This window comes from Taeniopygia guttata, chromosome 1A, assembly GCF_048771995.1.
Source record: "Taeniopygia guttata chromosome 1A, bTaeGut7.mat, whole genome shotgun sequence".
Taxonomy (NCBI): Eukaryota; Metazoa; Chordata; class Aves; order Passeriformes; family Estrildidae; genus Taeniopygia; species Taeniopygia guttata.
In genome coordinates, this window is record NC_133025.1 from 40,128,288 (window position 1) to 40,154,462 (window position 26,175).

The window sequence follows — 26,175 nt, forward strand, 5'->3', positions numbered from 1 at the left end:
CTTTTTTAAATTTTAATGCATTTTTATTTTCTATTTTTTATTTTTTATGAAAAGAGATGAAAAGTTAAAGGTGGGGAAATACCAAGTTACACACCTGCAAGTATACTCTTCCCTCCCATGAAAGATACTGTCTTGGGAAAGTATGTTTTACAACTCAAATAATTATTTTTAATAGCACCTATCAAAGAGTAGAACTGTCTCCTCCATGTATAAAGGAAGCACTTGCCAGCAGAGATGAATTCTTTCTAATGCTCTTGATGGTGCATATATCAGCTATATTAGTTCAAGGCTAGACTGTCAACATATATTAGGAGCCAGAGTACTGTAAATCAAAATGATACCGGCACAAACTACACAGTTTGGCACAATTATGTGACATGTGAGTCAGGATGTGTAGTACATGAAAGATTCAAAAATCAAAGTCTTCATTCCTAATGGTTGCACAGGGTCATGTCTTCAAAGAGTAAAGTTTGTGACATGCATTAAACTGAGGTTTAAAGCTTCAATCTTCTGTCCCACATTCAAGGCTTTCAACATTGTAGCATGATTTTCTTCATGCAGAGAATGAAATATAATATTTTCCCCTTAAAACTTGAAGTGAACAAAATGAGGGGTTAATCACTTTAGTTTATGATGCACTACTTTATTTCCTTAGCATGATATACACCAAAAAAAAAAAAAAAAAATCAAGAGAGGCATTATTTCCTCAGTTTTGGAGTGATTTACTTATTATTTTATCTTTCAAGAAAGACAAGTGAAGATGAATAAAAGTGAGCATCACAGTTAGCATCTCATTTTGTAGCTGTTGCATTTTTCTCCCCATTTTAACAATTGTAATAAATCTGAGTTTAGGGAGATGCAGACTGAGGCAACAGTGATGCTACTCCACAGGTTACTTCTTTCCAAAAGGCCAAATGTAAGAGTGTTCATGATCTCTGAGCTTGGCTCTTGTTCCATTTGCATTAAAGAATTATATCCACATCTCACTAAAGATCAGTATTCATTTGTCCTTTGTTAGTAAAACATTGTCTTGAGAGAACAGTACGTATCTCCCACTGAGTATGTTTATCTATACCACTGCCTGTCAGTACCTTGCCTAAAGCAAACCCCAATTTTCTTCATTTCTAGTCACAGTCTTAAAATCTGTTACACCACATGCTGAATTTCTGAAATATTTGGCCTGGGCAGCACTCAGAACTTCATATATGTCTGTAAATGTGCTAGGAGTCAAATCTCAGATCTAACTTTGGACACATTTGCAGTCTTTAAAGAAATGGTTTGCCATAGCTAAATAATGATATACTGTTAAATAAAAGTAGCTATTCAGTCTTATGACTATGAGGATGAAAGGTCAACAGCACACTCAATCCCACTTCAAGACAGGGAAACTTCCTGAGTTCAGCAGATTTAAAAGCTAAAAGAGTGGCAAATTATTATATTCACTTTGAAGACAAGGTAAGGCTCTAATTTTTCCCTCACAATTTTTTCCAGAGCTTATTAATGTGCTTTAATAAGAATGTACTTTATGAATTTAATACATCTGTGAAAATTCATGTACACATAAGATAGGCTTTTTATTGATATAGGGGATTTGAGAACTGCTCCTTCTAGGCCAAAATTTAGCTTATCCACTCATACACCTCTCACTTGGCGTAATGCTACATGATTGAGTAGATATCCATTCCCTACCCCAGTCCAGCAGTCCATTCCTTTCCTGTCTGTTCAGCGCCTCCTCCCTCCTTCATCTATGCTTGCACTCATTTTGTCCTGTGATGAATCAGTTTGATTCACAACTTAAAATAAAAAAAAAAAATTGGAATAACAGGTGAAACAGTTTTCTGGGCTAATGAAATGGATCTGTCCATGAAGGTCTGATGAATATGAAAGTGGGCAGGAGTGAGAGTAGGAAGATTGAAGGAATCTCCTCCTCCTCCCATTTGCTAAATTTCTAGATTTGTTCAGTTTCTTGTTCAGCACACCCACAACAGGTACTTCAGCTAAGAAGGGTTTAAAGTGTTAGAATTAGAAGTGTGAGAATCAGAATTAGATCCCTGTGTCCTTTACACAGCTCATACAAAGAGATGCAGGATGTGTACACAGTCAGAGTGTGTTCTGGACCAGACTCCTTCTGATCTGTGCAGTGTTTTCTGTCCAGCACAGCAGTATAGGCTCAGCTTCTCTGCATTCAAGCTGCAATTAAGAAAACAAATGTAGATAATTCAACAGTGATTTTTTTTTTTTTTTGTGTGTGTGTGTGTGTGAGGCTGCTTCTGCAAATTCCAGATACTCCAACAAACTGCTGAGTCCTGAAGGTTGCTGATTCTGTAAGAGGTAAAAGACAGATATGAAAGGATACAAAATGTAATCCCTGAAAACAAAAGAAAAAGGCTGTGTAATGAAGCTTAAGAATTCTGATTCAGTTTTGTTTTTAATGATTGTTTTAAAGTCATAATTTATCGCCACCAATGTTTCTTATATGGTTGTATGGCCATATACCTATTCCATGTGTTGTTTAATTTTTAGCTACCTGACAACTGTAAATGATATAAAACACTTAAGAGGCTGGATACTTTTGCAATTGTTTGTTTGTTCCTAATATAGTTTTCGTAGAGAATACTGAGTATTTCTGAAGCTGAAAGCAAAATTCCATATTTCTTTCTTTGGTGGCAGTGGGGGTTTAAGCGATTTCTACTCTCAGCCCTTCCTTCCTGTCTCCACACCACCACATCCATTGTGCCAGCACAGCTGCTTGTGCAGCTTGTAGTGAAAATGAACGATCTGATAAATCCTGGGGCAGCAGGGAGGAATCAAAATAAAAAGGAAGCTTATAACAGTGTGTGAATTAAGATGTGCAAGAGACTAACCTTGCATTGTGACATCTGTGAGGTCTATGGAGGCCTTGTTAAGTTGACCCTAAAGGATCTGAAGTCTAGGGAAAATTTTAGAGTCTCTTATGAAATTTCAAAATATGTCTAAAGAAGTCTCTTATTTGCCTAATTCAAAACCTCTTTTTAGTGATGTTTCTTTTTAGCTGTTAGCTCTTTTGAAGATTCTTCATGGAGCAATATTAAATTTACAAAAAAAAAAAAACAACCTTCCTGCGGAGTTAAGATAGACCCTTAATTGCCAACTGTTCCATCTCCTTTTTGCTCTTCTCAGAAAGTAAGATGAATTGTAGATACATATATATGTTTATGTATACATATGAGTAAAGGGAATATGTGGATATTGTCTTTGCAATATTTTTGAAAGTAAGTCTATTTTTTGTGTCAGGTAAGCAGTTTGTTTGGTTTTGCTGCCTACAGGAGAGCAGAAAATTCATGACAGCTTTCTTAAATACAATTATATGTATAATTAAATACAGTTTCATTCAAAATAGTTTATACTTGAACAAAGCTGAACATTTAATTTCTGCAGTGACCCACAGACATTGATGTCTCACCCATCTGTTGGGCAGTTTCTCCAGAGTGCCTCAGTTCCTTCTTTTTTTTGATAACAAGGGGTTTTGTCACACTTAAGTCTCACATCAATAGTTGCCCATTTAAAGGCATATAATTTTGGAGCACTTAACTGTCCAGATGCTCTGCATATGGGAGGCTGGGTATCAGGTTTCCATTCCAGGGACCAGGCAGTAAGAGGCATATCGTTTAGGTGCTTTGAGATTTTGGCTAATTTCAAGTCTGTGAATAATGGTTGGAACTATTCATATCCTTGATGCTAGGCAAATGCCCAAGAGATTTACTGAAACGTTAAATCACAGTAACACAGTGGTCTCCAACTCAGAGGTTTTAGTCACAAGCTCATTTTTCTTCACCTCATATTCTCATACACTGAGTTTTCTCTGCTTTTAAGTAATTAATTTTCTTCTTAAACCTTAAATATATGGCAAAATTTCACTGCTATTTTACCCTGATAGTTTTGTCTTCAGATTAGACAGCTAAAATGAAGTAATTTTGGAAGGCTGCATTTCCTTAACATCTTTCCCCAGAACATCTCAAAATGTGTTATGAAAAATAATCAAGCTCTTCAGTATGTCAGAAAACACTTGAATACTTGAAGAGAAATTAATTCTGGCACAGCTTAAGTCTTTCTTCCCAGCCCAGTGTTCTGTCCTGATTCATTCCTCCTCTCTTCTTCTCCTCCTATGCTAACAAAAACTTCAACTACTTTTGATTCATACCTCTGTTTAACAGCTCTATCTTACTGCAGACTATTTCATCTAAAGGCTTGATTACACCATACTTCACCAGTCATCAAAATCTGTTTTCCTTCTGAAGTCCTTTCTTTCCCCCTCCTTACCCCTTTATCTTTTTGATCAACTACTACCCGTTCAAATTACACTTTGTCATTTATTGAATGAGTCGTATTTCCTCAGTATCTTTTCCCTTCCTCTTTTAATGTGTTCTATTTCAGTTCCACCCACTTTCATCAATCTTTTGACATGTTTCTTAATTTTTTATTTGCAGGATTGCAAACCTGACTCTTTCTTTGTGTGTGTTTCCTTTTTGCTTGAATCAAAAATCTGAAAATCTACTAGACTTGCTTTGAAGGAAGTTTCTTTTGCCTTTTCACACCATTCTTCTTTCAATTTCTTTCAGTTAAGAGAATATCTCACGTCTTTGAATTTCTAGTGTTGGAAAACATTCTTTTTTTTTTCACCTGTTGCGTTTGGGTTGGACATGAAAGATTCAGAGGGCATCACCAGAAAATGACATGAGACTGAAAAAAAAGGGAGAATGTCTACATCTGTTTTTTCACGGAATGTATTCTTTAATACCCTAATTTAAAGACTATGCCATGGGAGCTCTCAGTGTCATTCTGTGTACTTTGCGGGATAAAAATGACTAAAGGCATGTACTGCTGCTGATTTCAGACAAGGATGTCTTGGTAAGTCTTTTTCACTCAGTTGTCAGTAATGATGAATACAGTATATGTATGGCAGCATAAATGGAAGACACGGTGATTTTGTCAGCTAGTGAGAAATACTTCCCACTTTCCTTACCAAAAGGGTTAACCAGATGCCCAAGGCATGTTTACCAGCTGTACTACTCTGAAAACAGTACCAGATATCTCAGTAGCTGGTTTCCTCAAAAGCAATGTTGCAGGCCAGAGTCACTCCTTCAGCTGCTGCCTCTTCTCAGTGTTCCTTGCTACCTCCCCAACACCTTTCATCCACCTACTGCCAGCTTTAATCATTTACTGATGATGGTGGTGCAAAGCACTGAATTTTTTAATAATAATAATTCTCAGTGTTAGTAGTAATAATAGAGTCAGAAATTCTCTTATTCCACTAATTTGTCTACTAATTACTTTGCTAATTTAAGAAATAAAAACAGGAATAATAACAAAAGAAATAATAACAAAAAAGCATGTTAGAAAGCACTGTTTCAAAATATTGATTCAAGAACCTACTGCCTGCTCTCAAGACCCAAAAGTATACTATTTGGCAATGGCATACTGACAGCTTGGTTTTGCTTTTGATAGCATTAAAATTTTGGGAATTTTGAAAAAAAAAACCCAAATATTTATGAGAGCTGCTGAAGGAACAGATTATTAAAGTTCTGAGCTTTAGCAACATCATGATCATTCAACAGTCTTGTCTTGATAGAGAATAAAAATACATTATTCTGCCGTTTTCAAAACTCTTGAGTGTTCCGTTTCACCACAGACGTAACATACGAGCACCATCGAGTGGCAAGGCACATAAATTACAGCTAGTACTTTAACTTCCTCCTTTTTCCTCAAACCACAGAATCTAACTAGGCAATTAGATCTTGATACTAATGCCCTGCATTTTTAAAAAAATTGCATAACTGTCTTTCTGCTAACTTCTCAAAAATGTGGTAGAAGTATAAAGTTTTTAAATACTCTGGATGTCATCTGAATAGGGCACTGGAGTGTTCCATGCTGGTTAATACAGGCAAGTATTTTCAGAGTATCTAAAATTCTTTTGTAAACACATCCTTTTTTTTCTCTGCTACTGCTATCACAATCATAACCGATTCCTCCTGAGTGTGACAAGACCATTGTTCCCCTTGTGACAGAATAAGGATTCATCAACTAAACTGTATCTGATGCTTCCTGAGAACAGGTTACGATTGTTCAACACTTTTTCCACCCTCTTTTATGCCTACATATTTTTTTTCTCCCTATTTTCATTCTTTTCTTCACTGCATGATACTCTGTAAAGTATCAATAAAATTTTGATCCATCAAAAAAGACTAAGACCAGGCATCAAGACTCTATGTCTATCCTGCACTTCAGTGAATTTGGGAACTTCCAGTGATAAGTATGGAGGTAATTATGTGGCCTTAATTTGTGCCATATTAATGGTGATTGATTCTTTTGAATTTCTGCAGCAAAATCAGATCCCAAAAATAATATTGGTTAGAGGGACCTTATGCCTTCTGCAATAATTATATTGGAAATCTATTTTCACTTTCCACATGGATGATCTTGTTCTTAGGCCATTTCCTAAGAACAAAATTGTGTAAGACTCAATTAGGCTTTTCTTTAATTTTAAGCATGACTGACTTTTGCAATGATCTCTTCCTTAAACCGGCCCACTCACCCCCCAGATTAATTGTAGCTATAACTGATGTGTAACACATTCTGGCTTTTAAGTGGATAAATATGAAACCTCTCTCTTCTGCCCTCTTCTTTTACTACTTTGCTCCCAAATCTGAAGTACCAAAGCAGTGTAAATTCCCTTAGCTTTACTAGCAAATGTACATACAATTTTGTTCTTTGCTTCAGTAGTTCCTTCATTAATATTGTAAGAACCTGGATGTCACACTTTATAGTAATTATTTTAATTTTTTAAATATTCACATCTGGCAATTTTTATTTGACCAGTACTGTTTCTTTAGGCTGGACAGATTGTGCCTTTTTAAGAGACCATCATAATAAACCACAGCTAAAGAACTTCTGCACTTGAACATGTTCAATCATAGTTATTATCAAATTGTGAACTGAACATCTGACAGCAGTCAAGACATACATTCTGGGCTTTCTCAAGCCTGAAACATTTCATGAAGCTGAGGTGATGTGCTAACTGGAGTTAATAGGAAGCAATCAATTGAGAACTAGTGGTTTAAATGAGTGGAAAATCTTAATACTCATTAAAAGTGTTGAAGTAAAGAGCAAAAGGGCAGACATATATTCCCAGCAGAATAACCCTCAGCAGTCAGCCAAAGCAGCATTAGTCCCCATTGTGATGCATTAAACAGAAATAACTATTGCACTTTAATCTTAAAATCTTGCTCACATTAATTTTAAGAGCTCTTCTGTAACAGCAAACATGACATTGACAACTAGGGTTTATAAAAGTGAAATCATGTGTCAGTACAGGTATCTCATCTGTAAGAACAGAATTATGCACTCTGTGGGCACAGAAGGATGCATAGCAACTACCCCAAACAGTCATGTCAGAAGCCTGATGTGGTATGATGGTGGAAATTTGCTGTTGCTCTGCCACAACAGAAATACTTTGTATATGCTTCTGCTGTCTCTAATGGTGAGCCATTACACACATACTAATATTGCCAATACATCGGTTATAAAAGAATAAGCTGCTTAAATTATGCCAACTCTACCCTGTATGTTCCAATATGTGCATTTTAGAGGACTTTTTAAAACGCTTTTTTAGGTGCACAATTTCTATCACATGTAAAATAAGCCTGATAATTAAATATAGCTTTTTGTCAACTAATGCTATTTGTTCAACTTTCCGATAATTGGAAATTTCAAAAACTCTCAGGTCAGAAGTGGAAAATTATCTGAGATTATTCTCTCGTGACAAAAGAGTTAGCCATAAGGAATTTTATCAAGTTGCTTCTTTCCATTTATTTGTCATAACTTTTCCATACTGACATGCTCAAAACTGTCATCTTGAGACACAGAGCTTCAGAGACTTGCATTTACCTCAAATAAATTAATCTAGTTCTTCGATGCTGGGACAATGTAAGGTCTTTGCTTATTAGAGGTAAAAAAAATCAGAATTTATGCCTAATTTTAAAACATTTTAAGGTAAGGAGTAGATCATGTACCAGCTTCTAGAGTATCCTGACAGTTTACAACGCTATATCACCTCCTGTATTCACAGTAAACAGCCCTAAAAGTTTATTATGACTGATTTTTTGTTTTCAGGTTCTTTTAGCATCTCTATTCATCTAGTAAATATCATTCTTTCAAGTAGTCCAGATGAGGAAAAACCAGGCTATATTATGATATCACAGAGAAATACTTTATCAATCTCTTTATTTGTAGGTTAAAATGTAATGCCATACAGTTCTTAACAATTACTGACTGAAAAAAAATTATCTGCACAAAACAGAAGCAAAACTGAAGGAGACTAATTAAAAAAGCCATCTTGCTAAAACTTTTGAAATGATTACATACAGAATAATATACATATTTACATTACAAGTATATTATATAAATATAATATATATGTAATCTTGTAACCACAATAAATATCAAGGTCTTTTTTAGGCACACAGCATAGAAAAAAATGCAGAATCTGCACAATCCTTAAGATTCTTGGAGTGACTCACTCGAACATTGTTTTCACACTGAAAAAGCAAATATTTTACACAAAATATACAGCCACAGTTTACGCAGTCCCCAGTGAACAGGGAATCTTTGATCGCCTTCCTATAAGTCTACTCCTTGATTTTCTAATACTATTGCTCTATACAGCTATTACATAAGAAAATAGTTTGCAGGTTTGTTTTTTACTCAGCTAATAGCCTAAGTAATTATCAGTGCTAATAAAATAAGTACAGCATATCTACATAAGGTATATACAGGTGTTTACACAAACACAGGTTTGGTGAACTACTGTAGAGCTCACCATTAATACTTGGGAGTCAACCTGAAATTCAGCAGAAAAAAACTGATTTTCAATGATATTACCTCAGAAATATTCTATCATTTGAGTGAGACCTGGGCTTTAGAAATACAAAGTTTTAAATTTAGAAGTTAATTAAAAAATCAAATTCTTGGCCATGCTGGCATATGTAGGCTGCCATTGCATTTGAATGTTTCCTTCAGTGCAAATAAAAACTCAAGAGAATTAATCCATCGTGAATTTTCTCAATCAGTACATACAGTCATGACATTTTTTAAAGACTGTCACTATGGAGCACCTGAGATTGCACCCTAGTAAGTGACACTGACCACTTCTCACAGCAGGGCCGTAATCAGTGGGAGAAGAAACAAACAGCACTTTTTTTCTGTGGTTACAAATCAGACTCTGGCATGTCAGGCATATCTGCCATCAGGTAGCCAATACCATAACGTCCATTGGGAGCCGTGTCCAGAGTCGGCGATCCAGTCTGTTTTCGATATATGTTTTTGCCAAAATTTGGAGATGGCACTTCACTTGGACTCTTCCCATTAATCAGACTTGTATTATCTCCCTCCAGATTAACAGGTTCCTTTATTATCCGACCTCTTTTGTAGGATACAGATGCCAAACTACCAGAACTGTCATCAATAAGGTTGCAGCGGCGTACTATGAAGACTATTGGGACTGGCAGTATGGCCAACACCATCAAAGATATACAGACAATCATTCCCCATGTTGGATAGCTGTGGAATTCTTCCATAGCCTGAGAAACACAATAAAAAATGATTAATACATCTTTACCAGAAAAAAAAGAAAAACCCGCAGTCCTCATTGAGGTCTGCAGTTTTCAAGCACATACTCCATGGCACTCAGTGTGGGCATCACTACAGATCTCAAATTTGAAGAGTCATGGAGATGTAGGATTGCTATCTTTCAGCCAGTGAACAGGACTAAAACACTGTTGAAAAGTTTCTGAGAGCACTTCAGCAGCACACAAATGAAGATTTTCACTTTAGGCTTTCTGCTACATTTCTCTGTAGTTTTCTGATCCTTTAAAGGATGTCCATAACAGACAAGTGTGCAGTGTTTATCTGTAACTGTGCCTGGAAAATCAGCCCTTGTTCTGTAAGCTAATAGCTGGTCTAGACAGGAACCATCTCAGTTACTGCACTTTTCATAAACATCAGGTAAACTGTAATTCTGGGGCACTGCTATACCCCACACCTCTATTGCATCCATGGCCAATAGGCTCCGCTTGCCTGTACGTGGAAAGAAAATTTTGTACGTGGAATGGCATATTTGGTATTCTAAGGTATTTCTCCTTCTAATTTTTGAGGGCAAGAATCAAATGTAGCAAGAGCATTTTTCTGAGAATCATGTAGTTGCCTGGATAGAGGCAGGCATACTATCTACCAATAGTAAAGTCATCCTCCTGTGTTTATCCTTTACCTGTCTTTGCTGTGACTTCCCTCCACAGCTAATTTAGGAAAGTTTTGTTAGATGAATGTCTCTTGACATTTTCTCTCTCTCTATTTTGCATAAAAAGCCTGTAGAAATAGCTGAGGGCTCATGAGCCTACAACTAGCTGAAGTCTTCAGAGTTCCCTTGACTGAATTTCTTTTTTAATTCAAAGCTCAGAACTGTCTTGCCACTCACCCTGATAAGTTATTATCAGAGACAGGTTTTAATACAGCTGCTACCTACATTGTGATATGTGTTCCCAAAGGGAAAAAATTATGACACAAAAATCCTGATGTGGTATCTGAAATTATTTATGCAGTTATCATCTGTTTTCTGCAGTAAAATAAGATTTAATAAATGTGTACAACCTCTTCCATCATTAAGAGTTTCTTTATCATATGTTACAAATTAAAAGTCACTCAGAGCATACAGGTTTGTGCCAATCAGTTATACTTTAAAGCAGAACTCCTTAAAATTAAAAAACTGTTGGTTTTACATCAGTTACTTGAGATAAAAGCAACCATGTCATTATTTATACTGATTTTGAATTTCTAATTTTAATTTTTTTGTCTGCTCATGTGTTTCTCTATGATAATGACGGCAGCATATATACATACAAACCCTACATATACATATACACACTATATACATACCATATCTTCAATCCAAGCATTGTAACCAGGAGGACTCAATCCCATTTGGACAATGCTAGCTACCAGCAAACATAATAATACAAATGGTGAAACATACTTCCACATGTAGTAATAATACTGGCTTGGAGAAAACCCCAGCATATCCTTCAGGTCCTCCATAAACCTGTGAAGGGATTAAATGTTATTGTTAGTGTAGACACTGAGATTTTGAGCACTATAATAGATACATAGCATCCAACCTGAGGGAATCAACACACTGGAAAAAATGTGTATATAGAAATAACTGTAATTTAAATTACTTGATGGGCTGAAAAATAGAGCTTATACTAGTAGTTCTGACCAGATGAACAAAAGGAATCCCTGCACAGTGCAGTGAATTAGGAAGCTGCTTGCTGCTGGACTGTGCTGGAAGATATTTAAACTCGCTTTTCTTTTATAAGATTCTTTTTTACATTTTCTTTTATTGTCTCCTGGGTTGTTTACCAGCACATCTTACAGATTGTGCAATATTAATTTGGAACCCACACATGTGCTGCAGTCTAAAAAACCAACTTTATGCATAAGCTATGGTTTGCATCATATAAACTGCTGAAATAAGACTTTGCCAAGCTATAAAACTGCCTCCTTTCTCCTCAAAATTTTAAGTTAAGACATGAACAAAACTCCTATTTTTGTACTCATGATGGAGTACATGGTTCCAGAGGCAGTAGAAACAGAGAATTATTTTAGAAATAATTCCTGTGGAGTGTGCACAAGCAATGATTAACTCCCTTGTGGTCCCACTCCCTTTTGAAATGTACATCTCAAAAAAGCTCTTATAGAAGGATGTTTTCCAAGCAGTTACACATTTGAAGCTTCTGTCATGCAAACTCTCAGAAAAATATTTTACCTGCACAGCTTGAGGCATTCTATTGTTTGTTTATACTGAATTAAAACACATCATTAAAAGGAAGCTGCATTTTAAAATGGATCATGCCCTCTATAGGTAGCTTTCTCTTTCTGAGATCTCCAGTGCTTCTTCCAGTTGAACATGAATCTGTTATCCTTACTTTAAAGTAGTCTTCTTTCTCATCCTCTTCTAAAAGTCTCCTTTTAGCTCATGCTCCTTATAGCACTAATTCTACTGTGGGAATTACTTCTTAGCCACAGAAATTCACTCATTGTCTCTTTTCTATAGCACCCTTTGGATGCTATGCTATGGTTTTCTACAATGTGATCAAAGAATTAATGTCTAATAATTAGACATTTATACAGAACTTTATCTACAGGGAAACCCTTGGTACTACCACAGGCATGGCAACCTGAGGCTGTTGATACTGACAGTTTTTGCAAACTGAATTGCTTGGTTCCTGAAGGATATTCTGCAGAAACATACATCAGAAGAAATACGAGGAATACTCCAGAGGGAATACTCAGGTGGTCATTATAAATGAGAAACTTGGCTGTTAACTTTTCACTGTATCCTATCAGAACCCCTTCTGAAAACATGAATTGCCTGCACTGTGAGTCATAAGCAAAGAATTACCATATTTTAGCTATGCCTAAACATCAACTTCTTCACAGGTTAGCTGCTGACTTTTGGCATGTCTACTTCCATTTACAGTGGAGCTTGGACATTACCAACCTTATAACCAGATCATCTGTTTTATCTTTTGGTTGCATGTATAAAATTATCTACATGGTGGATTTATATCTAAATGATCAATTATAGGATTATATCTGTGGTCCAAGTTGAATTCTCCCTTCAACAAGCAAGTAGACCAAGTACTACTTGCATAGACCAGAAACAATGTCTGGAAACCATAAAACTAAATTTTCTTATAGTTTTGTTTCATTGTGACAAATGATTGGCTGATTACTCAGATCAGACAACTGAAAAGTCAAATGAAATCCTACCCATTCTATGTCACACTTTTTCTTCATGCAAAGGAAATGCAGACATTTTAATTACTACAACATTTTAGTACAGCATGTACTGTTTAAACTGTGCATGGCGCAAGTTATTTTTGATACAAACTCTTCTATTCTTTAAGCATGGCATATACTGATCTCACTTACTGAACACATTCTGCTGATTTTAGATATAAAATTAATTCAACCAAAAAAAAAAAGGGGGAATTTATGGTCATTCCTCTTCACCCATCCCCAACACGTCACTTTACTTCATAGTCAGCTGTGCTGCTTCCAAGTAAGCTTTGACCCTGTTTTTGCTATCATCTCCTCTCTCACAACTAATGTAAAAAAAATTAATTGCTCTAACACCCCAAACTAAATTTAGTTCATAAATTGAAATGCTTTTCTTTCTACTGCCATTACAGCTTGCTTTGTTTCTTTCTCAGGCTGCCTGGAATACTGCATTGAAATGCTCATCCTCATCTGTTGCTTAGACCATGATTATTTCTGAAATCTTTTTCTTGATGCCTTTGTTGATACAAATTCCTTATATTTTTCTATCTAGCCTCCTTTCTAAATCTTTAATTTTGCCTCTTATACTGCATTCTCCTGTGTTTTGACCTCTTGCAATCATTCTTTGGGTTTCAGTACACTGTTCTGATGTAGTGTATCTTGCTCCAAATTTATTCTTAACAAGAGACTATATTCTGGACCAGACTGTCATACTTTCTAATTACTTGTATTTCTGTGTATAATGCAAATGCTTCATACAATTGAATTAAAATAGTAATAATTATTGTAAAGAACAGTGCTGATATGGACAGGAAGATGTATTTCCTTCACTTACTTTTCTATTCCATAAATCCGAATGACTGCAATATTCTCCAAAATGACCACAATAAGCAGGGGCAGAGTAGCTGAGTAGTCATCAAACATCGTCACAAAATAATTTCCAGAGCGCTGCACAAAGATCAGGCCAATAAAAAATGCTACCAAGCAGCAGATGACTGGAATAAAGGACAGAAATATGAGCTGTAACAAAACAAAGTTCCATGGACAAAGAGGAACTAATGCATTACTTCATAAAAGTAAAGTTAGTAACATTTTATTGTTATGGGGGGTCTCAATTTTAAGAATACTAGTAATCCTATCTATTTCCTACAAAACAGAGAAATTATGAAATTACAATTACTAGAATCACCATATCACAGCAGTCCTGATTAAGCAGCAGAGATTAATCAAGTGACTATTTTTCACTAAACATAATGTAAATGCAAAGGTAAAATCAACCAGTAGGCAAAACATCATACATCATGTTAATTGGTCACCAGCTCACTTTTTGGAATTCAGAAATGAAAAGAACTTAAAAGTTCTTTTCAAACTCGTGAAAAGAAAAAATATGAAAATATGGGGAAAAATAATACAAAGACATTACTATGATTCTAAAAAACATAAAGGCTGAATAGACTGATCCTAAAACATCATTCATGGCATAAAGTTCTACTAGGATCTCTCTAAATGTATTTGTACATTAAGCAACATTTCTGTCACTTCTTTAGGGACAATCCAAAATATATTTCTTGAAAGGTTGATCCTGCATAATGGATCTCAATTTTCTCCAATTAAATTTGTCAGTAAGAGGACTTAATGCTTAAGTAAATCAAATTTCAATAAATCGTGGAATCAGTTGCAGGCTGAGCATCAGTAAAACAGATTCTTACAGTTTAAGTGCTCTTTTTTTTCCTCACAGGGAACTTAGGCTAAGGCTGCAACTAGGTAGTCCAAAATTACGTTAAATTTATCTGGGTCAAAATATAAAATATCTTTACAGAATACACCCATTGCATGAATTCAAGATAATAAATTATTATTGATTATAGCACTGAAAGCAAGACAATGACACTGTTTCAAATACTGTGGTAGAAGTCTTTCTTGAACCTTGCAGGGACTATTACTATAATGTCTTTATAGACTTTCCACCACGCAGCATGAGGCATGACATTGTTAAATGCAAAATAAATTTAAGCATTTGAGCTGGTTTCCCTGAACCCAAAGAGTTCACAGCAAATGTGCAAACAATTCTGTAAAATTTCAGAATTTCTGAAAGAAATTTCTGAAGATTTCGTGCTTACAAGAATTTCTGTTTTGTAAGCACAAAATCTACTGTAGCCATAATCCTTCTTAAATACAACCAGTAATGCATGAAAAATAATACAGATATTTCATTTGTTTCAGTTAATTAACAAAACACCATCTCAAGTTGCAATCTTTTGAGTAAAACTGAGTTTAGCTAAAATCATGCATGCACACCACTTAAAAAAGTTACAAGAGAAAGGCAGTTCTTGAATATTTCTTTATCCTAATTTTTTTTTTTTTGTCAATCAGAGTATCAAAGAATTACTGTAAAATGCTCCATTATTCCACTGTAATGACTATAAATCATGGTACTTGCACACATATTTAGGAAGAACAGCTAATTTCTAATTGCTGCACTGGTTACTCAGCAAGAAGTTAAGATTTAATTAAAAAAACAAACAGACCAAAAAGTCCTCAATAACTTAGCACTTCTTAAAAATCAACTCATTTCTCTTTTTTAAGAATTTGAATTTTTTATCTATTAAATATTATTAACTCAGTAAAGTAAGGAAAGCAACTAGAAAAAAGCAGTTGCTCTGCTGCATTAGGGGTTAACTCTTATAAAATGTAATATTATTTCTCTCACAGAGTTTATTATTTTCTTCATAAGAGTTAGATAACGTTAAAGCACCTTTTTTTTAAATTTGCCTTTCTATCCTACCTTTTACAGTCATTGATATGAAAGCTGAATTTGTGCATAACATACCAAGTCTCTTGCAGCGGTCTTCAAAGTTTTCAGAAACCTAACCTTCACACCTTTGCTCGTGCTTTTACACAAAGAAAAGAGATCCCTACAAGTCAAAGCTACATGAACATGCTACACCTCAAATAACTTAGGCCATTTAAGTAATAAAAAAAAAAAAAACAAATGAAACAACTAGACATCTTGTTTAAGATATCATAAACATTTAAGAGGGAAAAATATGTTTCTCTAGAGAGTTACAGTACTGATTTTAGCATAATAAAAGTTTCATTATTAATTAAGATTTCATCTGCCTTACTCAGGAATAATTGGTAGTAATTTGCAATGCATTTTCACTCTTTTCTTTGTTTCTCCAATGTGTGACACAGGCTGGAATGGAAAGTATTCTGAAAGAGCCCAACAGGACTGACCATACAGACACTTGTAACAGAAACTGAATTAAAATTTAAGTTTTAGGGTGTTTATGCTACTGCAACATTCAGGAAAAGGTTTTACTGGCAGATATTAATGTGCCCGTACATGGAAGTAGAGTCTGAAATACAGTGATTTACTGCTCTGTAAAATGCTCTGTAAACCTTCATGTTAAAAAAAAAAAAAAAAAAAAGAACAAGTATCAAAAAATGTAGCTTACTGCTCTATGGAGAAAAGAAAGTTTGTATAACTCACCAGTAAGAATTTCTTTCCTGACCTTGAAGGTATCAACAATGGGCGTGATAATGCCTTCAATGGTTCCAAACATACTTCCAAGTCCCAAATTTACTAACATGAGAAAGAACATGACTGACCAGAAGGGAGAAGCAGGGAAGTGGGTCATTGCTTCTGTAAATGCAATAAAAGCTAAACCAGTTCCTTGAACTGCCTGTCAGTGAGGGAAAAAAAATGGTATCATTATTCATGATTTTTTTTTTGTTTTTTTGGTAGTGTGTAAGCCTGACAAGTCTGACTTTGTGTTCATATGTCACTGACTGCCTCTTGAAGGCAGAGTGGGAAATTGCTATCTAATACATAATTCTTCCAATTAATACTATTTACTGAAGCATGAGAATTTGTAAGTTGATTACCATTAACATATTTCTTTCATAGAATAAAACTACAAGGTTTGAAGGTGTTTGTAGGATCATCTGGTCCCAACTTTCTTGGCAAAAGCAGTCTAAACAAGATGGCCCAGCACCCTGTCCAGCTGAATCTTAAAAGTGTCCCACGACATGGAAGCCACCACTTCCACTGAGAGATTAGTCCCATGGCTGATTGCGCTCGTTATGAAGAATTTTCCTCTCATGTCCAATCAGAACTTCTTTTTCTCCTTTACTGATAATTTTGCATAACAGCTACTATATAGGACTACTACAAAATACATTCTGTTTTCTCCAGTAAGCATATAAAGGATTTAACTTTTATATTTTTGCTTCAAATTTAAACAGTGGACATAGTATAGAAACTTTAGATGTCTAAGTTATCAATTTTATATTTTATCTTCAGATGCTGGTGAAACTATATAGGTCAGTGTTCGAATCTGCAATTGCCTCTCTAAAGCTAGAAAACTGAAATTCCTGTTACAGATTTGGCTTACAGTAAGATTTCAAAATAGGATGATACTCATTAAACAACTACCTAACAAGTGGATAATTTTCACTTTTAGTGAAGTAGTATTTGTAGCTAATAATTGTATCATAGCACTAGAATATCTTGTCTGAGACAAGATATTCTAGAGACTAGAACATCAGTCTGAGACACTGAATAGGTAACACTTCTGTTTAGTCTTTGGAAAAACCCTCATGCTCAATTCTTCTGAAAAATAGAGCTTAAAAAACTTATCACCTCCTGAGAAAAATTATATAATGACCAAAATATATTATCAGTCAGTGAAGACTATATTAAGACATCAGACCCAAAAGTCCTCAAGTGAGCTGTAATGCAACCATGCTTTCATTCAGATCTTTATAGGTACACACCTCACAGGTAACACTGTCCTGATACTCTGTGTAGGTACACATCACAGCTTACTTCAGGCTTAGAAATATTCATTTTCTTCCTAACCTCTGTATTCAAGACTTAATCTCACCTTGTCAAGTTCATCTTCAATTTTACAAGACTTCAGACCAAGAGAATCAAACTGGTTTTCTTTGACTTTCTGTATAATGTCATAAACTAAATTGTAATCTTCTGCTGTAATGCTTGAGAAATTGATATGATGTGGGATCATATCTTGGCTGAGATTGCCCATTTTCAAAAGTTTTAAAATCTTCTCTGAATTTCTGTAAAACACAATAGAACAGAGAGAACAAACTCAGTGGTCTGTGTTAGTTCATAAATTAAATAAACCGTAAAAATAATTTAAAAAAAAATAAATGGATATTCATACTGGGTAACACATTTTTCATTTATGATATTTGCTTTGAATCCCAGAACTGCAAACACCACCAAAGTTGCCAGCACAGAAGTGAAAAAATTGATGAAGGACACCAGTACAGCATCAAAATGGCAGTTGTTGTCTCTCTTGTTGTAGCTTGAAAAGGCAATGACTCCACCAAATCCAAGCCCTAAGGCAAAGAACACCTGAGTAGCAGCTTCTCTCCAGACCTTGGGATCCAGCATTATTTCAAGCTGTTTGAAATTAGATATAATATATGTCAGCTATAAAATGCATTTCTATTATATGAAAAAAACAACAGAATAAACACTACATCATAAAAATGCTAATACTCCCCTGCAATTGTATTTTCAATATGGTAAAATGAAAGCCGAATGTGACCCCTGAAGTTGGCAAACTTATGGGCCAGAATTTCTATTTATTTTATATTATCTAAACATAGAGGAGAAACATGCTACATATGTTCCCAACAACTACTGGAGCTATGTAACTGAAATAGCAGCTAGTTATATGGAGAAATAAGAGAGAATGAGAACTTTTTTTTTTACAGTACTGTCTTTTATTTACAGTATATGTACTGACTTCTGTTAGACTTAAGATGTATTTTAAATTGATCAACCCTCTTAATAAATGCAACGAATATGATTAAAGTTGCTTTGTTGTTAATTTTCAAATGCACAAAAAGAAGGTGAACATGAGATACACATGCTTATATAGAATTCTATTACATGCAAATATGTAAAGCAAAATAAAATATATGAAATGAATGCTCGCCACCACAAGCTGTATCGTGCATGAGTCAAATCTCTTAAGTCAGACACTTTGAACTTAACCCTATGTTAAACGGGTCATGTATTTCAGGGGCAACTAAGTCTTTTATAAAATGATTTAACAGCATTGTTCACTCAGATCAACTGCATTGCTCCAAAAAACAAATAATTTTGTTACAAAACCAAAAAAGTTATGAGTCATCATCTATCTCAAATTCTTCTAGATACTGAACCACAAAAAAGAATTAAAGAAGTACATGTCAAATTTAAACATCAGATTTGCTCAAGCTGATTCAGGGCCTCCATAATGCAAGTGACTTTTGTTTTCTTTAGGGCCTAGGTTTATTCATAAAAAGAAAACTCAAGCATCAGCATAGATACCAGCATTATTACACTCTGAGGAGAAATACATCCGCTATTGTTAGAACATTTTGAACAAACATTTTGAATAAAATGTCTGTTTGAATAAAATGTCTCTTTCCCATGGAGATATAATATTTATTACAGATAGGCAGCAGAAAGCTTCTTTATTCACTTATATATATATGAAATACAATAAAATTGGGAAAAGGTGTTTATGACAATAAAGATATTCCTGACTTACAATTTAGATTATTATTACAATGCACAAGTGGCTACTGCACATAGCTCTAACTCTGCCACTGTCATGCCAGAGCTTTCCCCACCAGAGGGAGCACAAGGAACATTCTTAACTGTAACAAATCCCCAACTGGTTGTAACACCAAAACACTTCTCGCTTCCTATAACGTATCCTTTGGTACCATTAAAAGTAGTATGGTTTTGGATACACGTAGCCCAGACTTTCAAAATTAACTCTAGACTGATTTGCTATTAGGTATTGCATGTGAAATTCTGGAGTCTCTGTACTTCAGCTTCATATAATCGCACAGTTTAACTGCAGTAGTTAAGGGGGCTTTTCACATACCTTTTTTTAGGTTGTCCATGAAGTTTCTTATTTAGAATTTCTGCTTTAACAGCCATGCCAAACAGAGGAATTCTCTCCTTCTACATTAGTCTTGAACTCTCACACCTGCACCAGTGTGTGCCAGTCCTCTCCCGTGCTGGCATAACTATGGGAATTTGCTGCAATTGTCTGTGCTCAAAATGTGGTCATTTGTTCAGCTAATTGGGCAGAAAAGGTGCTTCTACCTCCCCTATCACATCTATCTACCTGGATAATTTTCATGTTAGATTGGTTTAGCATTCCTTTTTGGAGCCTGGATGTCCAAATAAAGTGTTAGCACAGTGGAGTGAATGAAACAACAGGTGCAGGAGTCTGAATTTCTTCAGGTAGTTTCACATGAACCCACAGTCCAAATCAGTGCTCAAGTACAAAAAAATAATAATGGAAATATTTTGTAAGGTTTATATTCACCGATAATACATATGGCATATAGGCCTCCTATCTTCAAATTTAAACCACAACTTAAATTTTGATACAAAACTGGAAACTGTCATAAGAAATTAAGAACCCTTTTTCTTCTGATATCATTTAAATGATCAGTTGAAACATTTGTATAATTAAGTATAATGTAGCTGTAAAGTAAGCACCAGCTGAAACTTTTTTAGAGTATAACTCTAAAAAGAAGCAGTAAATACTGAAGAGGTGTTGGGATACAAGGGGAATTTTTTTTTCCCCCCTCAGTATCTAGTGGTACTTCTCCAGCCAAAGAAAGTATTAACACTGTGGTTAAGAAGCCAACTTATATCTTACAGAGGTCTGTATTTCACCTTTGCTTTAGACTTTCTCTTGTTAGTAGGCATTACATTTCTCTCTCCCTCAGGTTTCCCAAATTTGCCTGAGCAAGTTTCTGCATAGGCATGACTCTGAAGTGTTGACAGTGAGTGAAGTGGAACATGACTGCATAAATATGAGAGATGACAAAGGTAATTTTTACAGGATGACAGTTCTCCAGACTCAAAACACCTGGAATCAAAACAACTGACAACACCCTGTCATCTGGCATTAGCCACTCTGTGCATTGATTTTGATTATCTTATTATTTAGTTTTCTTTTTTGAAATAATAGTCCTGTTCTTCTCAACTGTATTGTGAAGTGGACTTGTTGGGAAGCCCATTTCACAATACAATATGCAAGCCCAGATTTATTCATTCCTGAGTATGGCTCTGTGGCTCTGACTATTCAAAAATGCTGTTCTTATAGTGCAGATGTAGCTGCAAGCATTTGAGATAGGTGTGGGCACAATTTAGATCTTCAAGCTAAATAGTAATTCATAACATCACCCCCGTATTTAGAAAATCTAAAGCTGTGTAAGGCATTTTCTGGGCAAAAATATTTGCAGTAATAAAAAAATGCTTAGAACTGCGACTATCTTGGCATGTCATAAGAAAATTCATAAGGAAAGCTGAGTGGCGAGTATTTACACTACTTCACTACTAAATACTTTGGGCTACTATGTAAGCAGCTTAAATTTTCTAAAAAGGAGGAAAAAAAATGCTCTTTCCAAAAGGGACAAGTTAATTATGCTTATCATGATAGTTCAAAGTAAGGCACTGACAACCCAGAACTAGACATTTCAATATTAGAAAATGGCAATCTTCTCTTCTCAGTATTTAGAGCTCTCTAAACTTCCTGAACCCTCCAAATTGCACTCTCAGTTGTTTAGCTTTGTAGATGTGTACAACTCTTGGAACCCTCACCTAAGAGAGGAAACTCTACAGACCCTTGGAACACCTAGAGCCTTTGGACTTTAGGGCTTGGTATTGTGCCACTGAGATAAACAAAAATTCTGCAATTTAGGCAAACAGAAATACAGCCAAATGTTCTATGAAAACAATAAGCTTAAATGAGAGCATTCATAAATGGTCAAATTGCCACTGAAAGTTTAATACCCCACAAACAGAAATTAAGCACATACCTTAGGGGTGAACATGTGACGAATTCCATCCACTGACCCATTAAGGAGCAGTCCTCTGATCAGAAAACATAAAAGTACCACATACGGAAAAAGGGAACTAAAATACATGATCTGAAATGCAAGGAGGCAAGAAAAAATGTAACATGACATTTAACACAGCCTTTCTTTTCAATATGTTCATTCACTACACAGTATCCTTTGGATTTATGACTGAGTTGATAATCATATGCTCTAAGAAATATGCAGAAAACTTCCCCTTCCCCTTGTCTCTGCAGAAGAAGCAAAATGACATGACTGTAAAAGAAATTAAATTCTGTACTGTACAAAAGCAATACAACTGCCTGATGTATTTATCACTAACCGATAAAGAGCCTCTGGACTTTCAGGGAAATTCAGAATTAATTCCATGAGATGAAAACAAAGACAGAAGTAAACTGTTCCAGAAATGCTTCTCTTTGCAAATGCACTTTGACTGGGTATGGCAAAGGTAAGCAGCATGAACAGAAACTAATTTTGTCTTCAGAAGGAAAGGGGACAAGAATCAGTAGAAAGCACTTAACCAATGAATTCAATCACATGCTTACGGTCAAAACAACAAAAAATAGTAATCACGTCTGATCTTTCATTGCCTATCACAGAAAAAAAAATTTATTCTGTAAAGTTAAGTAAAATGATTCTCTAGTTAAACTTGCTACTTATTTCTTTAACTTAAATGCCCCAAGGAGGTCACAAAAATTGCCATGTCAGTGCCAAACTTTTTAATAGCAAAGAATTTTGCTACTGGAACAAATTGTTATTCCTCAGAAAAATCCACTGAGATCAACAGATCTAGCACGTCTTTCACCAGCAAATGCAGCTGGCTGCATGCACAGGAAAGACGACAAGGCAACAGTACTCAGATGCAAAGGGATGGTAAGTCATTAGTCAAAAGAAACAATCCAGAATCCTGGAAAACAGCTGTGTTAATGCCAGAAGCATGCATATGTGAATGCACTGCAGTCATATGGTGAGTACACATGGAAACTTATTTCCTTAGACACTTAAAACACAGCGACTTATGCTGCACAATAAAGCTGAGGTACAGTTACATGCAACAATTACATTGATGAAAAGCAAAATGATTCTTCTTCAGATCTCAATTCCCACTAAATTACTACCATTTCCAATAAAACTGATAGAATTTTAATACTTAACTACTAATATTCCTCTACTTGAGATTATAAAAATGCATGGGTGAGTTAAAGCACTTAACCTGCTCCTACAGATTTCATAAGAGTAAACAGAGAGTTTGGTGTATCCTGAAATGCTTCAAAAGAAAACAATGTAATGCAGGTAAACAGTATACTCACTTTTCCTGAAGATTGAATGCCTTTGATCATGGCTAAGCATACCATGACCCAGGCAGCCAGCAAGCAGACAGTCATCTTCCAATTTAAACCCCCACTCTCTGACAGAGAGCTGGAAATATTCAGTGCTTCTCTGTACCAGTAATAAGTTGTTGCAGAACTTTTTTCACACTCTGGCTCCACAACTGTCAAAGAGATGTTAGCAAGTACAGAATGGGTTCAGGAGAGGTATTTTGTAACAGTGCTCTACCACTCCTCAATATTTCTAATTGTGCCATCATCATTTATTAAAAAACTAAACTCACAGAACAGTCTTAAGACAGCCTAAAGGAAAAAATGACTGCTATCAGTGAAAGCTTCTGGGTATATCTTTTAAAACACCCTTTTGGGATAATGTATTCCTCTACATTATAGTTAAACCTACTCCAAGGCAGAATTTATTTCTCACTTCAGAACTAAACAGTAGGCAGGCTTAGATGAAGACATATATTCCATTTATCACACATAAAATTACATTATCTGCACATGATACTATGAATTACATACTTTGAAAATTATGTCTCTGCAATGAACACAAATTTGAAGACATATGGAAAACAAATCGTTGTGTCTGCTTTGATAGGACACTCAAATAAACAGGGACTTAACTACCATTATAAACAATAAAATAATAAAATAATGATACCAAAGTGATGAGAAAAGGAAATAAGTGGCTCCTACATAGATATATTTAATGGAAGTTGCTATGTATATTCCAGAAGTGATTCTTTGGATCATACTGTAATTCTGTTATAGTCATGTTATCAAACAGTTTAAGAAACTGCATGTATCTAGACACGTAAGAAATAAATAGAAAATTTTCTTCAGAGAAAATATTTACTTAAGTTCTTTATAAATTATTTATACCTGATAATCAACCATACATGTAAGCATGTCTTGAGTCAAGATAATTAAGGGAAAAAAGGGGGGAAATACACTCTTTTTAAGAAACCTAACACAGATGACAGATCTTCACTGAAATAACCTAGTAAAAAAGGTAAGACATTATCAAATATAATTGTTTTATTTTTTAAGCTTAGTTCAGATGCCCTCTGCTCAAGTTAGGTTGACATGCTGTATCTTAATATTTAGGAAGGATAAGAGTACATAAACAACCACTGCTGCTCAATTAATGGACAGTAGTTTGTGGAATACATTCAGTTTGACTGTGTGTCAACATTCACAAGTACTATTTCCAAATAATAACTGAAGCAAGCAACTCTGGAAAAGACACTACAAAAAGGTACAACTTCTCAAACATCCCTGGTTGGTCTTTATTCAAGCAGTAAATAAACCCACAAAAGATAATTAAAGAAAAAAAAGGAAACAAAGAAATAATTCATATTTCAATAGCAATGATAATACAAAATATGTACTGTTATAAGATAACCAAATCCAAGGGATAAGGAATTTTCATGCTGTTATAGAATATGTCCATAGAGATCATCTCATTACAGCAAAACTCAAAGGACTGATTATCTCACTTCTATTAATTTACACAGAAAACAGTGCTCTTATAGGACACTTAAGAACACACAAATAGATCACTTTTGCACACAAGCATCTCCTTAAATTGTAGTTTTTCTCCGTTTTGTTTGAAAATCTCAAATTTTATATACTTCATATAATTTTTAAGAACCTTATGTTAACATAGACTTACATGTATGAGATGTATTTTTAACTAAAGGACATTGGTCCCATGGTAATGGATGCTGAAAAGACTGGGAAAAGTAAAACAGGCTCCATCCAATAATGACATTGTAGTACAGTGCCACAAAGAAGCATACCTAGTAAATAGGAAAAAAGACAAACAAAAAGTTACATTATGAAATAAATAGAAAAATGCTTGCTGAACTTCTGCATATTTCTGTACATCAGTCAATGAACCTAATTAACTAAATTTAGTTTAATTCAACTAAATCAGAAGAACGGAACAAGTTGTCCTATTGAAGTACCTGACATTTTCTAAATTTTTGCTTTTCTCCACATTTATTTATGTTACGTCTATACTTTTACAGGCATTTTTCCTCCAGAAGGGTACTCTGTTCCACAGTTCCTAATTTCAAAAGAATCACAAAATACAAGTTGATTGAATTAACAGACACATATATGCCAACAGTTTTAATGGATCAATTCAAGTTCTAAGATCTTTGAAAACACTGCAAACTGACTCTGATGCCCAGATATAAATCAGTGGCCTTTCCCTGCAGCAAAACAAAAGTCTAAATCATAACATCTGAAAGCAAATACAGTGTTAAAATAACTTACTATGCAACTTGCAAATCCAATTCCTCCAAGTTTGGGGCTGATATAATTCCACACACCAATACTCCCCCGACGGATCCTCTGCCCGACAGCAAGCTCCAAAAAAAAGAGTGGAATCCCTATTATCAGTAGCAAGATTAAGTATGGCACAAGATAGGCACCTATGAGGGGAACAAAGAATAAATCAGAGTAAATGGAAGAAGAGTCAGAACTTGACAGAACAAATGTGAAAATTTCTAATAGCTTCAAATTTGAATTAGTGTCCTTCATTGCAATGCTTTTTTGATCACATGCAAGGATAATTGTGGCTGAACCTCGGTTGTAAGTCTTGTAAGATATCAAAAACCCAAAGACACCTAATCTATAAAGCACTGTAACATGTTTCAGAATAGCCTTTCTGCAAGTGAGATATTACTGAAATGAGTTGTTTAAAATATTGGACATTCAATCAAACTTTTTAGGAATACAGAATCATCGGGAGCTAGACAACCTTACTTAGAAAACCTTACAGCTTGACTTGTAACAGAGCAGCAAGATTGAATATAAAAGAAATATAGAAAACACTCTGTACACAACATTCTAAGCGAGCTTCAATCACAAGAAGTTTCAGAAGATAGCTCTTGACTTCTCCATTTCTCAGATGCTCAAAAAGGGGATTTCATACTGTATATAATAATGATGCTACCCAGCTAAGCAAGAAAACTGTATCAGCCTGTTGCCACAGGGCTCCAGACAGAAAACAGGAACATGAGGCAGAAGCAAAATAGAGTATTGTAGATCTGTATCT

At 35.0% G+C, this 26,175-nt stretch overlaps 1 protein-coding gene across 2 annotated transcripts in view; it reads right to left on the reverse strand.

Moving 5' to 3' along the window:
* Nucleotides 1-8,242: 8,242 nt before the first annotated feature.
* Nucleotides 8,243-26,175, reverse strand: part of SLC6A15 (solute carrier family 6 member 15) — a 37,113-nt gene continuing 19,180 nt past the window's right edge. For both annotated transcript variants that reach the window (XM_002195811.7, XM_012569061.5), the window contains exons 3-12: nucleotides 25,392-25,549; nucleotides 24,784-24,910; nucleotides 23,088-23,269; nucleotides 21,739-21,849; nucleotides 18,060-18,301; nucleotides 17,760-17,952; nucleotides 16,364-16,556; nucleotides 13,706-13,865; nucleotides 10,966-11,128; nucleotides 8,243-9,614 (exon numbers count right to left, since the gene is read on the reverse strand). In XM_002195811.7, coding sequence (XP_002195847.2) covers nucleotides 9,243-9,614; nucleotides 10,966-11,128; nucleotides 13,706-13,865; nucleotides 16,364-16,556; nucleotides 17,760-17,952; nucleotides 18,060-18,301; nucleotides 21,739-21,849; nucleotides 23,088-23,269; nucleotides 24,784-24,910; nucleotides 25,392-25,549 — 1,901 coding nt within the window. In that variant the 3' untranslated portion in view covers nucleotides 8,243-9,242. The remainder of the gene's footprint in view (nucleotides 9,615-10,965; nucleotides 11,129-13,705; nucleotides 13,866-16,363; nucleotides 16,557-17,759; nucleotides 17,953-18,059; nucleotides 18,302-21,738; nucleotides 21,850-23,087; nucleotides 23,270-24,783; nucleotides 24,911-25,391; nucleotides 25,550-26,175) is intronic.